The sequence below is a fragment of the Eurosta solidaginis genome, chromosome 4 (genome assembly GCF_040869045.1).
Source record: "Eurosta solidaginis isolate ZX-2024a chromosome 4, ASM4086904v1, whole genome shotgun sequence".
NCBI classification, from domain to species: Eukaryota; Metazoa; Arthropoda; class Insecta; order Diptera; family Tephritidae; genus Eurosta; species Eurosta solidaginis.
In genome coordinates, this window is record NC_090322.1 from 57,890,313 (window position 1) to 57,905,015 (window position 14,703).

The 14,703-nt window shown below is 40.3% G+C and overlaps 1 protein-coding gene across 1 annotated transcript; it reads right to left on the reverse strand.

Moving 5' to 3' along the window:
* Positions 1-1,923: 1,923 nt before the first annotated feature.
* LOC137249820 (glucose dehydrogenase [FAD, quinone]) lies at positions 1,924-9,695 on the reverse strand. The gene is made up of 4 exons (XM_067781772.1): positions 9,463-9,695; positions 5,995-6,128; positions 3,003-3,681; positions 1,924-2,935 (listed from the first exon to the last, which is right to left on the reverse strand). The coding sequence occupies exons 1-4, from the start codon at positions 9,614-9,616 to the stop codon at positions 2,040-2,042; spliced, it is 1,863 nt and encodes a 620-aa protein (XP_067637873.1). The 5' UTR covers positions 9,617-9,695; the 3' UTR covers positions 1,924-2,039.
* Positions 9,696-14,703: the final 5,008 nt, after the last annotated feature.

The following is a 14,703-nucleotide window of genomic DNA, read 5'->3' on the forward strand; positions in this document are numbered from 1 at the left end:
ATACGCAGACACCTGGGCATCCCAACAGACATCTGATTAATGAACCAGCACCGCCTAGGGGCTTAAGGAGTCATCTCCTTAAGCATTTTGAGGAAAACCGGCACCTGAGAACCCAGCCGTATGAAGTGAAAAAACACAAGCAGGTCCTTGGTGAACTCCATAAACAGCCGTCGGACCTTTACGCCGGGAATTGCCAGGTGAATCCAGTACTTAACGAAAATTATCCAAAACTTGCGGAAGAGGAACGCATACTCCGCAGGGAAACGCGTGTCACTCTTGCTCAACTTCGTTCTGGATACTGTAACAGGTTAAACTCTTACCTATCCAGAATCAACCCCGACATACAAAATGTATGCCCCGCTTGCAATGTGTCCCCACATGACACCAACCATCTCTTCAATTGTAATGTGGAACCAACGCCTCTAACACCCCTTTCCTTATGGTCCACCCCTGTTGAAACGGCAAGTTTCCTTGGACTCCCGTTAGAGGATATTGATGACAATTTGTGATCGGTCGCGGCTATTAGGTGGGGCGAGCATTGCTACAACACAAACAACAACAACCCAAAGTAAAAAGCAAAAAAAAAAAAATGTTTTAAATTCATCCGAGCCTAGAAACAGGAGCGTTTGGCATTGAATCCCTCAACTTAACAAAATCGTATATGTCAAAAGGAGACGGCGCGATCAAAAAAAAGCGCCCAGCGCCCAGCGCTCCAATCCAGATTTCGGTGATACTCATAACAAAAAAGTTGCCATATTAAAATTATATATTAAAATTAAAATTATTAAGAAGTAGCTGTTTGACTTTCGTTTTAAAGAATTGGAGATTTCTAGCATTTTTTATTTCGTCCGGAAGCTTATTAAATAATTTTACACCATAGTGTCTTAAGGATTTCGCACTTCTCTCCGTTCGAAAGAATCGCGGTCTGATGTTCGACCTAGTTCGTAGCGCGTATTCGAGATTTGGTTCCTCGGGAACAGATAAATTATGTTTAATTAAATTATTTTTAACTTTGTAAAATGCTTGTAAAGTTTGCAATATAGCATATTTCCGAATATCCAACCTGGTGCAACCCTATTTGGTGCAACCCTATTGAAATTGCAAGTTTCTTTGGACTCTCGTTAGAGGATATGGCATTCAACTGGATGGAACAAAGAACTGCTACATAATGAGAAAAAGAGGGTGCGTATCAATTCTCTTATTTTGAGTCATCTTCAGGATTTTTGACATAGTGAAGATCTGGCCGATAACATATAAATAAGATCTGAAGCTGGACTAAAAATACCAAATCAACCCGTTGACATTAGGCTTGAGTCTTTCGCACAATACGCTAGAGAGATTGTATGCTCTCTACCAACTCTTCGCCTCAGTGCTTGAACAACTCGGCAGCGTCATCAGCGATTAGGGTATCGCTTTCGTTATCTCCTCGCTATTTAGCAATGGGGAGTAATGCTCCCTCCACAACTTAAGCACATTCTGTACCTCAGTTGTCAGGTAGCCATTATCGTTCGTGAATGAAGCCGACCCGCTTGAAACCTTCTGTCATTTGCCGGATTTTTTAGTAATATTTTCGGACCCTTCATATTAGCCAACATCTGAAGCTTCTCGCACTAACACCGTTCTGCCTTGCGTGTTTTACTTCTAAGTAGGCGTCTCTCATCCTTTGGCTGACGATATACCTCCAATACATAGCGCGTTGCTGTGAACGTACGCAGCGTCACCTATAGGCAGCTTTCTTTTTTTCCAGAGAATCGTGACATTAGTCATCGCACCAGTGGTTTTTACGTGCTCATGGGAAACCTATGGTGTTCGCAGCTGCAGTAGGCACAAGTTGTGCTCCCACTGCTCGGTTCTTCGGATTTCCCTTTATTTCATAAGCTTCTGCTCATTGTCTCATCCTTCTTAAACAGTTTTCACATCAAATTGGTGACATAATGCCTACTTCTTTTATTATAAAAGACAAATTGATTAAAAAAAAATGTTTACAAAATCACAAACAAGAATATCAATGCATTCGCTTCAATCACTTAAACCAGGCTTTAAAGCTCCGTGTGTTTTGCAGCCCAGTCCTCCTTGATCATATCAGCACCCTTTTCGCCAATCATAATTATCGCCGCATTCGTATTTGCACCCACAATGTCGGGCATAATACTACCATCAATTACACGCAAACCTTTTGCGCCATGTACACGGAGACGCCAGTCTACCACAGCTGTGACATCGTCTTCGGGACCCATTTTTGCAGTACCCACCGGATGGTAAACTGTTGTAGTCATATGATTTATATAACACTTCCAGTACTCATTCGATTTATAGGTTAAGTCATTACAAGCCTCTAGGTCTACTTTATGCAATTCTGCTTCACGCCTCTTGAAAGCTTCCGTTTCAGGCAACTTCGTGTATATGTTCAAAGCGCGTATATATGTATCGACATCGCGCTCATCGGACATATAATTAGGATAGATTTCTGGTTTATCCAAGTAGTTGGAGCTTCTCAGTTCCACGTGACCAACTGAAAAGGGTTTCAAGTGCAATAAATATGTGATATAGGTGTTGGTGTGCTCGTTCGCCGAGAGTATAGATTTGGCAACACGATCAATAAAACCTGTAGCTGCCACATAACCCTCGAGTTCAGGACTTTGCATTAAACTGAAGAAGTTTGTAGTTTGAATATCAGGATATGGGCCATTCAGTGAGGTTGTGTTAATAAATCCAGTAAGTGCTGTGGCCTCATGATGCAGAAGTTTGCTATAACGACCCATAACCAAATTATACATAGCATCGACTAGCTCTTCATCGGTAGGCTTGCGTGCGGTAGATTTATCAATTTCGAAAATAACTGGTAGGCTAGCATAATCCTTAAGATTTTGACCGACTGGCAAGTCTAAAACTAGCGGAATGCCCAATTGTTTCAAATGATCCTTGGGGCCGACGCCTGAAAAATATAAAAACTTATTCTTATTACCAATTCTACAGCTAAGTATAATCCGGCTCACACTTACCCGAAAGCATTAGAATTTGTGGTGTACCAATAGCGCCACCCGATAACACAACTTCTTTTGTTGCTCTAACTTCATACTCCTTTTTACCGTTCAGCACAAAAGTAACACCCGTTGCACGTTTTTGCCCATCGAAATTCACCCGTTTGACGTGTGCATGACGTACGACATGCAGATTTTGACGATCTTTTGGCAAATGCGAGTGCGCCGTTGTAATACGACGTCCACCGTCCTGCGTACCCAATATATCAATTTGCCCAATCCATGAACCTTCTGTAAAAGCTGGTGAACTACCATAACCCATTTCAGCCATGCCTTCCCGTATTGTCGTTCGAAACTCATTATCCGACACGTAACGATTTAAACCCATCGGACCACCTTTACCAAAATCACCGGCCTGGAAATCTTCGCTTGTGGAGCGCAGGTCTTCTACTTTGCGGAAATATTGCAATACATCGTCGTAACCCCAAGTAGGATTTCCTCGATTGCGCCAGTCATCGAAATCGAAACGTGTACCACGTGCATAGATCATGGCATTCATATTATTAGTGCCGCCAAGCATTTTACCCCGAGGCCAATGACATTTGCCGTCCTCCATCGCCATGCACGATTTGCCGTTCGGTTCTGCATAATACTGCCAATCCCAGTTGGTGAACTGTGTTGTCATATGCCAACCTACAAACTTGAAACATGTTTGATAAGAGAAGAGAAATAATTGTTTATTCTCAAGACAGTGAACGGAATATTTTGATATCATGAAGTGATAACTCCCAAAAATAAAGCTGATATGACGTTCGTTTTTCTTAGAGGTATCAAATTCGATCGCGGTGGTAAGTGAAGTCACTTTTCGGAAGCTAGGAAAGCATGCATCAACTCTTACGTAAACAATGATCTGACGAGCGCATGCCTCCCAACTTAGAGTTAAAGAGCACTCTGTACAATCCATACCAAAGCCAAATCGTCAAGAATACTTATGCTAGGAGAATCGACGAACCCCATCTGTTTGTAGATTTACAAGCTGACCTTGCCAGTTCGAAAAGTGCTTCTATCTTTGAATTTAATTTCTCTGCGAATCTTATGTGGCTAAGCCAAATGACGTGGAGTAATACCAAGCCATTCGCAATGAGGATCAATCAAGGTGATCCTTGATGCTGGGAAAAACATTCCAAACGCGAGATTTAATCCTTAAGTTTCTAATCAATTGCTTAAACCACTTCACTGTAGGCATAAATTCCAGGCCGCTGAAGACCGCATATTTGGGAGCCAGCGTTAGTATCGAAAACAATTTCAAACAGCAGAATTCTGGTGATCTGTTCTCAAATTTCCCCTTTATTCTAGGAGGCGGGCCCGGATAATGTTTCTGGTAATTTAACAAAATCTATTTCACATTTTTCCTTCCTTTACTTTATGACATTTCGTGGTAGTTCTGAGCGCGGTCAGGCGGACAGGCCTGCGGTTTGTTTCTGTGAAACTCGACGACCATACAGGAGGCGCATGCACAAGATCCGCTGGCTAACTGCTTTATAAGTAGCTAGCAACATTTCTTTGTTTTTGACCCAGAGGCTGCCAGCGATAGACCTTCAAACTTTGTGGCGGCACTCTACCTAAGATGCAATTTCAGCTGCATGTTTATGTCACTTTTTATCATCACGCCCAAAATTGTTGGGTATCTGGCAGTCGAAAGCGTTATGCCATCGACGTGGATGTCTCCTTAAACTTACATTGGGGTCGTCCGTCATTCCAATAAGTACTACTCTCAACTAAATTGGGTATGAAGTAGTAAAGTTTTTTGTAGATGAGGAGAAAATCGCGCCCTTTAAGTCTCTGAGCATATTTGTCCCAACGTATGATTCGAAATGATGGACTTTCCTGAAAGAAGATGGGACTGCCTTTGGTATATTCGACATAAAAGTGCTCCTCAAAGTTTATGGATATGCACTTATGCGCAATGGCATATTTCAAAGGACGGTTTGTTGTTGTAGCAGTATCAAAGGCTAGGTAATAATAAGCGGTCCACACTTTGCGTGTTTAAGGGCATAGTCCAGCAGATCAAAGCCCAATAGCTTGACTGGGCCGTGTTATTTGAAAGTATAAAAAACACTTCAGCCAAGAACGTAATCGTACCGACATCTGAATTTGGCACCGGTGACCATTATTTACCATCTACCTAGATGCTCCCAATAGGTGCCTCATAATGCTGAGGAGGTGCAGTTTGATATGCAATGGCCAAAATCGTCCAGGCTGCTAAATGCCAATTTGTGAAGATGATAAATACATTTTAGATGCAAATGATTGTCAATGCGATTAATATATCCTTAGAGAATGCTAGTGTGGAGTAAGAAATTCCATTCTGAAAAGGCGTATGAAGAGTTCCCCACCTGAATGGAGCATTAAGAATATTTAGTCAACCAAGCTTGGTTTGCCGATTCGCACCACAGAAGCTTCTGCAGCAAACCATTTGCTTTTCTATATTTACTTGAAGAGGACTAAAGCTTTGTTCGACTAGAGTAAACAAAGAAAATGGTCCTCTGCCGCGTTCTGACAGTTTTAAATACGAAGCAATTCAAGGTTAAAAACTCCACTCTACAAATCCCTTTGGTCGGAAAAGGATTGCACGATAATCTCTAAACCATGATTAACTCGGTTGATTCGTTTAGAAGTTTAGTTGTAAAGTTACATCCGAGAAGCTGTGCTATGTGCTTTGCCTGGAGCAAGCTGTTCTACTTATGCTATCAAGTGCCGCCAATTGTTCAAAAATTTTTTCGATTTTAGCAAAGGGAAAGTCTTTTTTATGAGATGTTGGTTGGCAGAACTCTTTTCGATATCATTTTATAAGACCAGGAGCCGTGATATAAGTTCTTTGTTTTGTTTTCTAGCCACTCATATATATTGCAATATCACTGCGGTTAGCCACACCCTCCCAACGGCCATCCCAAATTCTTTAAATACATTCAAACAATTTACTATAGTATGTATGCATTCATTATATTCTTACCGCGGTTTCAATTGGAGGATCACCACCCGCTTCGAGCAAAATCACCTTCCAATCCGGGTTTTCACTGAGTCTACCCGCAACCACCGAACCTGCGGAACCTGAGCCCACAATTATGAAATCATAGCTTTCAGGACCTGCGTAAAATATAATAAATATTTGTTATTAGTTATATATTATTAATTTTTATTGAATGGCGAGATTAATTTTTAATGCACAGTAGTCGGGAAGCTATGTTCTGTCCACTAGAAGTCTCAGTCCACCTTTAAAAAAACCCAGTCATTGTCTTAACTAGCCTGAGTGAGGTCATTAGGCCGGATTTTCCTCTCCTGCACGTCTTCCTATTTTTCCACTTAACCCCGTTTCCTTTTCCCATATTCTCCATCCCCAACATTTTTGGGTAAATTTCGTCTTGAAACATAGAACATACATCAGCATGCGATGACAATGCAAGACGAGGTAGACAAATTTCGGTAGGGGTACAGGGGTCATGATTTTAACAATAACTATTGTAAACCACTTATCAGGGGCACCGCCATCAAGGTAGGGCACAATTACCAAACTTAGGTGAACAATTACTTAAAAGTCTATCTGAGATATCGGACTAAAGAATTACGATTTCGTCTGGCAATCTTACTCTCTAGCATTTTCGTTCGTTTCTTACATCAAAAACACATCTGCACCGAGTTACATAGACAAACCGAATGGTGGATGGACGTCATCCAGCGGCTAAATGTTGAAGGTTTTAATGGACACCCACTTTCTTGGCTGCACATTCCGGCTTGCTATTTCGCACATTCTTGCTTGCACATTCCGGCTTACTACCTCCATTGGGCATTTAATCAGCCCGCACAAAGTTGAATGGGCCATCATATCCTTCGACCTCTTAAAATTTCCTGGATCCGATTGTATATTTCCTGTAGAACTAAATGTGGCAAAAGGAGTTCTATGCCCGACGATCTCTGCAATCTATAATGCCTAACAAGGCTCTTTAATATTCCAAATAAGGTTACATAGGCAAATATGATCCCAAAGGAGGACGGGCTGCACACACAAAGACTAATGATTTGAGGACGATAAGCCTCACATACTTTCTCAATAAAAACCCTAGAGAGGCTGCACATAAAAAAACATCCCAATTCTCAACGCGCGTACTGAAAAGGCAAATCCGTAGACACAGCACTCCACGCTATCACCACTAGGACAGAAAAGGGGATTGCCTATAAGGACTTCACTCCTGGCATCTTTCTGGACATAGAAGGAGTATTTACCAATGAGGGCGGTTGGACCTGCCACTTCTGAAGTTCGAGGAGCAACTTCTAACTAAAAGGACTGCCACATTAATATTGAAGCTAGCAACAACCGATTGCCAAGTTATCACTTACGCCGACGACAACACTCCGACACGGCACCCGACCTCCTCCCAATATACCTGTATGGTAAGCTCCAGGCGAGTTGTAATGCGGTAGGAATAAATGCTTTCCTGCCTTAGAGCGGCATCAGTTTTGGCCATACTACCCTCACAGCCATAAAGAAGTCTGCCCGATGTCTACTTTTTAGAATCTCACAACTGTTGTAATTTACTCTGACAATCAAACACCGGTCAAAGCTCTGCAAGACTCCTGCTCTTCGTCAAAGGTTGTAATAGAATGCAGACAGTCGCTAAATGAACTGGACTCTGGACAATGGTGGTGTGGGTCCCGGGTCACATTGGTGCACCTGGGGCTGTCTTGCTGATGAACTACCGAGGAAAGCCACTTGCAAACACTTCCTCATGTATACATGAAAACCAATGTCATATGAGGACTACAACCCATCTGTGAGGCGTCTCGTCCCAATCGTAACTCCTTAGGTGAGAAATTAAGGGAAATTGTGTGATGGGAACAAACGACGAATGCATGGCAATCCCAACGAATGACCTCTTTCGAAGCTGTAGGAACGAGAATGAGACAGAAGGTGTTGGCCTCCCTTGGTGCTCCCTAATATGGAAACAATTTAATTGCGAACATTTCTCTCTAGGTAGTAGCATCGTAAATTCTAAATGTAAAAACAAACAATACTCAAATATAAATAAAACTTATTAGCATAAGTAATTATGTATGTGAATATATAAAACTAGCCTCGCCTTACCTTATTGATATTTACTGCAAATTGTCTCGTATGTAAACAATTTATGTAATTTTTTAAACAGGAATTTATAGATGCTGAGGCTGGTTGATTAGGAACTCAATTAAAATGTGTTACCTGATACCCTTTTATGAAAGAAAGTCCAATCTAAGCTTCGGAACTACCAAGAATCAAATCCAGCAAAATATCGATTCTGCGGTAGCAATACCCAAAAACACAATGGGCTAGTAACGTACTACTCCCACTAGAGACACAGACGGTAACACACTGTGTTGTTAATCCAATTTAGGTTAGTTAGAACTGGCCGGTCAATAAAGACCTCACATAGAATGAAAGTGTTCATAGTGTTACCAGAATTTGTTTGAGGAACAAAAAAAAACCCAATTAGGCATCAGGACTTCTGTTATAGGATAACTCCGTCCTCTTCGCTAATACTGAAAGTTTGCTAATACCTAGCTTAGTTGCTGATCCAGCTTAAATTCACTTCGCGAGCGAAGAACACGAACATAGAATGTAATCAACAGTCTCTTCCTGCAGCTCGCACATCCCACATCTGGCGAAGCCTAACTTATAAGCACGTAACGCCAGAAGGTAATGCCCAGTTCGCATGCCTATCGACTTAAATTCATCTTTTTCTGTTTAGAGATATGATCAACTTTGTGAGTACTACGTTGAAAGACTTGCACATGATATTACAAAGTTTGCAGCATCGCACTTCTGCTCACGCCTTTCCTGCTTGATAAATCGTGTGTAGCTCCTGCCTCCTTTTGATCTCTCCCAAACAGATTGGAACGTCTACCGTAAGTGCATCGATTGTTGCAGCCTCCTTTGCCAACTTACCAGTCTTTCGTTACCTTCTATCTCCTTATAACCGGGAACCCAGTGCATGGCCCGCATGAGCCAAATCTCTCCAAAGCTTGTTTGTATTCCAGGACACTTCTTGATAAAATACTTGCCTTGATCGTCGCCTGAGTGTCAGTGACTGCAGCTTAAGTATGAATCTCTGCTGCTTTCGTCACGGCTATAATATCTGCCTGTCCTTCACGCTTGGTGGCACTGTTAGCACCAAACTTATTTTGAATCATACCCATGAGAACTAATCCCCCAATCCTTCATTGAGTGTTTTTGCTGTCAATACAACAACAAGAATGTTTTCATCTATTCGCACAACGTGATTTAGCGCGTTCATTGAATTATTTTCTATGGTTGACATTTGTATCACTCACAGGTTCATAAAGCTTCCGTAGAACCCTTTTTTCGTACATTTCAATGGGCTTCTCAACTGATAACGTCTTATACACTAAATGTATTGTTTACTATCGGACATCAATCGCATCAACTCACCGTCGCTTTCAATCCTTGCACCATAATCTTCAGGCCAACGATCGTGATCACTTAGTCCACAAAATTTTGTTATCAAAGTTTGTAACAGCAAAGTCATTAAGGTGTTTGCCGGTCCTGCTGTCCGCGCAGCACATTCTGCTCTCAAATATTCCATTTCACTTTGTAAGTCACGCGATTACACAAAACAGTAGCAAATGCTTTCGTCGTTGTTCCGCTACTAACTTAAAGATCATTTCGTATTTAGGCTTACTACTTACCTATAAAGGGAACACACCCACCCCTCTGTTAATTGCACACGACGAGTGTACGAGTATGTAAATAAATGTGTATTTGTGGCGCAAAATACGACAGCAAATGTTTAGTAAATGAGAACATGGGCATATACAGAAAGGGGTGCGAAGTTTATCATGTATTGCAAAAGACGGATTGACCTCCTCATATGATGGACTAGGTCATCAAGAGGTATCAAATAAGATTCTCTACTAACTATTATCTCCCTTCAAATCATCGGACGCTGACGGTATCACACCGGTGATGCTCCAGAAACTTTTCAAGCCTGCTCAAGCCTATATTCCTCAAAGCTGGTCGCTTCAAGCCGCAGCTAACTACGCAAACATAACTCTTATATGGGTATACATATGTTCACAGGGACATCGAGGGCAGACGAACTTGCAAGGGAAAGGGCAATGCTGGAGGCCGCGTATGCGGTCGAGATGCATCATGCACTTACATCAAACCTGGCCGAATTCCGATAGTAGAAGAACAGAGGGCCTACTAAATAGTTCAAAGAAAGAAATTTTTAGGATAACTGCCACAATCACGATACACTGGTTGCTTTCCCTACGTGCCTTTTAACAGCATTTGCAGAAGCTACTGCGAGGAGGGCCACAAAGAAACAGTCGCGCACTACCTGTGTGAACGCCCAGCTCTAGCCCACGCTCGGTTTCTATCTAAGAACAGTTATATACTGTCGGAACTAAAGCAAGTAGCTTAATGCTCCACAAAATATATCAGCAGGATCCTAGTCCGCACCAAATAACTCGAACGGAGTACCCCGACCAGCCATACTAAAACAACAGCAATTGGTTCATTGGTGCATCGGAATGGCGCTCCGTGCGCCACTTGGGCTTGGATCTTTGATGTCCGGGCGGCACAGCAGCCAACCCCGTAGGTATGCGCCATTACAATTTATAGTTTTTACTCAACTCTCTCTGAGCGAGTAGTGAAACTAATATTTAATAGAGTATACAGATCGGAAGGTATTGAATTGTGGCGCCTGGGAGAAGCATAACTTCATAATTTCAGATTTTTTACTTATATTCCTATTAATCTAGGTACATAGATATGTAAAATATTATTCCATACGGACAGTGCTGGAAGCTCTTACATTGTAAATCAATTTAATTTAATTTCGTTTAATATCAATTGTTCTTTGGCAAAACTACTACATTTTCAATAATCAGCTTCGCTGCTAAAATTACGCATTTACAAGCACGGTTGCCACTTTGGGTCCATTTGGACCAAATTTGGTCCGCTCCAACCCCGTTTGGTCCGCTGGTCCTTTTTGGACGAGTCGTCACGATTTTGGTACTTTGATTTGAATTTTTTTACTTTCAAATCGAGAGATTGTGTAGGAATATATACATATTTTTTTCACATAGACCAAAGCGAATTAGTGAGTTTAAAGAATTTCAGGAATATTGTGGTGTTAAGCCACACAAAATACTTGGTATTTTTCTTACTCGTTGCCTCGCTCTGGAGAGTGTGATAGTTCGGATAAATGAACAATGGGAGGCACTGTGTCATTATGTTTTATCTTCGTGTCTCGAAGTAAGTGGTGTTAGTGCAAAACAATTAGCAAATTTAATGTCAGATACCGACAAGGTATTAGCAAAAACCGAAGCTTCTATAATACCGTTAATAAATAACTTTTCGTACCTGATAAAGTGCGATCAAGATACCATTGTTACACAATGGAAGCTTTTAAGACTGTTAAATTGTGATTTTAAGCCTGATATAAGACATTTTAGTATTTTTGGGAAAAAGTAAGCTTTTATAGAAATGGTATGAACGGAAAGTGTTTTGAAGAATTGCTTGGTTTTGTATATGATTTACTACCTCTGCCACATAGTTCGGCGGCCGCAGAGCGAAAATTTTTTGAATTGTCCCTTATTAAAACCAAATTACGCAATAAATTGGAGTTTATTTCAATCAACCACACAATGTTAGCCAAAGAACTTTGTACGCAAAGCCCAGGTCCTCATTACGTTTGGTCGGTGAAAGACATAGGCTGGTCCTAGAAAAGTTATACAATGAGCGATGTAAAACTATTTTTATTGTACGTTTTTTTCGATTTAGCCCATCTATCTATATATATAAAAAGAACTGTACATTTTGATTGTCACTCCATAACTCGAGAACGGCTCGACAGATTGCTATGAAATTTTTAGGAAAGATACAGGAAGGAGAGATGATGGTTAGTTGATTTTGAAATCCCAAATTGGTTTAGCCATATATATATAAAAATCAAATTGTGTGTATGTGTGTGTTCGCTATGGAAACGTATTTCCCACACATCAATCATCACCAAATTTTGGTTATGGGTTCCTTCGATCAACGGGAAGGTTTTAGGCTAAAAATAATTTCGATATATAAAAGGTGCGTGGCACCTCCCACACAAATGGAATCTTGGTACTGCATACCTTTGAAGGTATACATGCCAGAACATTGAAATTCAATGAGGAGTTATATGAGGCCAATCCCTAACACCACCAAGAAAATGCGGAATATGGAGAAAGGGGGCGTGGCACCTCCCATACAAATGGAATCTTTAGTAATGCATAACTTTGAAGGTATACATGCCAGAACATTGAAATTCAGTAAGGAGTTATATGAGGTCAATCCCTAACACCACCAAGAAAAGGCGGAATTGGGAAAAAGGGGCGTGGAACCTCCCATTCAAATGGAATCTTTGGTACTGCATAACTTTGAAGGTATACATGCCAGAACATTGAAATTCAGTAAGGAGTTATTTATATGAGGACAATCCCTAACACCACCGAGAAAGTGCGGAATTGGGAAAAAGGGGGCGTGGAACCTCCCTGTTATGATATAATGTTTAGTTTTAAGTACTTTAAAATACACCTCTGTACATGGATATGTAATTGGAAAGAACTTTAATAAAACAGTCATAAACCCGAAGTCAAGTCAACCAGTCAATTATACTACATAATGTCAGGTGAAAAGTGAAAAAATAAAAAAAATGACTGAAAATAAAATGAAGGAAAATCAATTTATCTCAATGGCAGCAAATTTGCCACCATTAAACACTAAAGCCATGAATTTGTCGCTAGAGTGGAAAAATTGGAGCAATCAATTCAAAGTCTTCCTCTTGGCAGCAAATTTAGAACAACAGTCCGACAGACGAAAAGTTGCAATTTTGCTACACCACATGGGCACAGAAAGCTTTGAAATTTTTAATTCATTCAATGTTGATATAGAGAGCGTAAAATACAAAGACCTGTGGCAATTGTTTCATAACTACTTTATGCCGAAAACCAACGTAGCAATTGAACGTCATAATTTCTTTATCAGACGGCAAACAGCTAATGAGTCTTTAAGTCAGTATGCCACAGCTTTACAAAATTTAAGCGTGACATGTGAGTTTGGTAATTTGCGGGAGGGCCTTGTAAAAGATATTTTTATTTGCGGATTATCACCAAACTACAAAAAGATTAAGGAGCGCCTTTTGAGTGAAGGTGAAATCAAATGGCAAAAAGCTTTCGAAATTGCCAGAAGCATGGAAATAGCGCGGGAAAATGCAGAAGCAACCCAAACAACAACAACAACAACTTCTAGTGACGAAATGATAGCAGCAATAAAAAGCCGAAGGCAGCAATTCAAAAAGCCGGCAGAGACGTCGCAGCAGCAAAATAAGCAAACATCACGTAACCGGTGCAAAAAATGCGGTCAAATTCATCGTTTCAAATGTCCAGCAGAGGGTATGACGTGTCATCTATGCAAGAAGCCAAATCATTTTGCGAAAATGTGCAACAACAACAAACACATAGAACAAAAAAAAGAAAAAATTCATAAAAACTGTCAAAGAAGAACGAAGTGGGTATGAAGAAAATGAACTCAGCAATGATCTGTTCATTGGGCTACTGCAGCAAACAAACACAGAAGGAGTAATAAAGGAATGGAACGTAAATGTGGATGTAAATGGCCACAAAATCAACTGTCAAGTTGACACGGGCTCGCAGGCAAATCTGATGTATAATTAAGATTAATAAGAATTCATTAAATAATATTGTTACATTTAGTGGTGAGAAACTACCAGTGCTAGGGAGTGTCAATCTTAAATTGCAACAGCAAGGTAACATATTGTCCGAGTTTTTACATTTTAGATATGAGCTGCAGAAGTGTTATAGGTTAAGATTTGGCAGTGAAAATGAATTTGGTACAAATAGTGAAGTCAATTGAGTCAATTAAATGCAAAGATATTTTGAAAAACTACTCAGATGTGTTCAAAGGTTTAGGTCAGTTAAAAAATAAGTGTCATCTTGAATTAAAAGAAAATAGTCAGCCTATTGTAGAACCGCCACGTCGCATACCTTTTAGTTTGTCAGAACCATTAAAGAGAGAATTAGAGCGTATGAAAATGTTAAATGTTATTGCTGAAGTTCAAGAGCCAACACAGTGGGTTAATTCCATAGTTTTGGTTACAAAATCCAATGGAACTTTGAGACTTTGTTTAGATCCTCGTAATCTTAACAAAATTATAATAAGGCCACGTTTTTCTTTTCCAACCTTAGATGAATGTAAGTCACAAATGAGTGAATCGAAATTTTTTAGTACGTTGGATGCTAATTCGGGATTCTGGATGATACCTTTAGATGAGGAATCATCTAAGCTATGCACGTTTAGTACACCGTTTGGTCGATATAGATTTTTACGTTTGCCATTTGGCATAAACGCCGCACCAGAGATTTTTCACGCAGAAATGATACGTATATTTAGTGATATAAAAGGTCTTATTATATACATGGACGATTTTCTAAACCATGCGCCAAGTGTAGAACAGCATATTGCAATTTTGGAAAAAGTACTAGACAGGGCTAAAAGAGTAGGTATTCGCTTCAATAAAGCCAAGTCAAATATATTAAAAAGTGAAGTGAAATTCATCGGACATATTTTTTGTGAAACAGGTGTACGACCAGATGAAAATAAAATTAAATATAT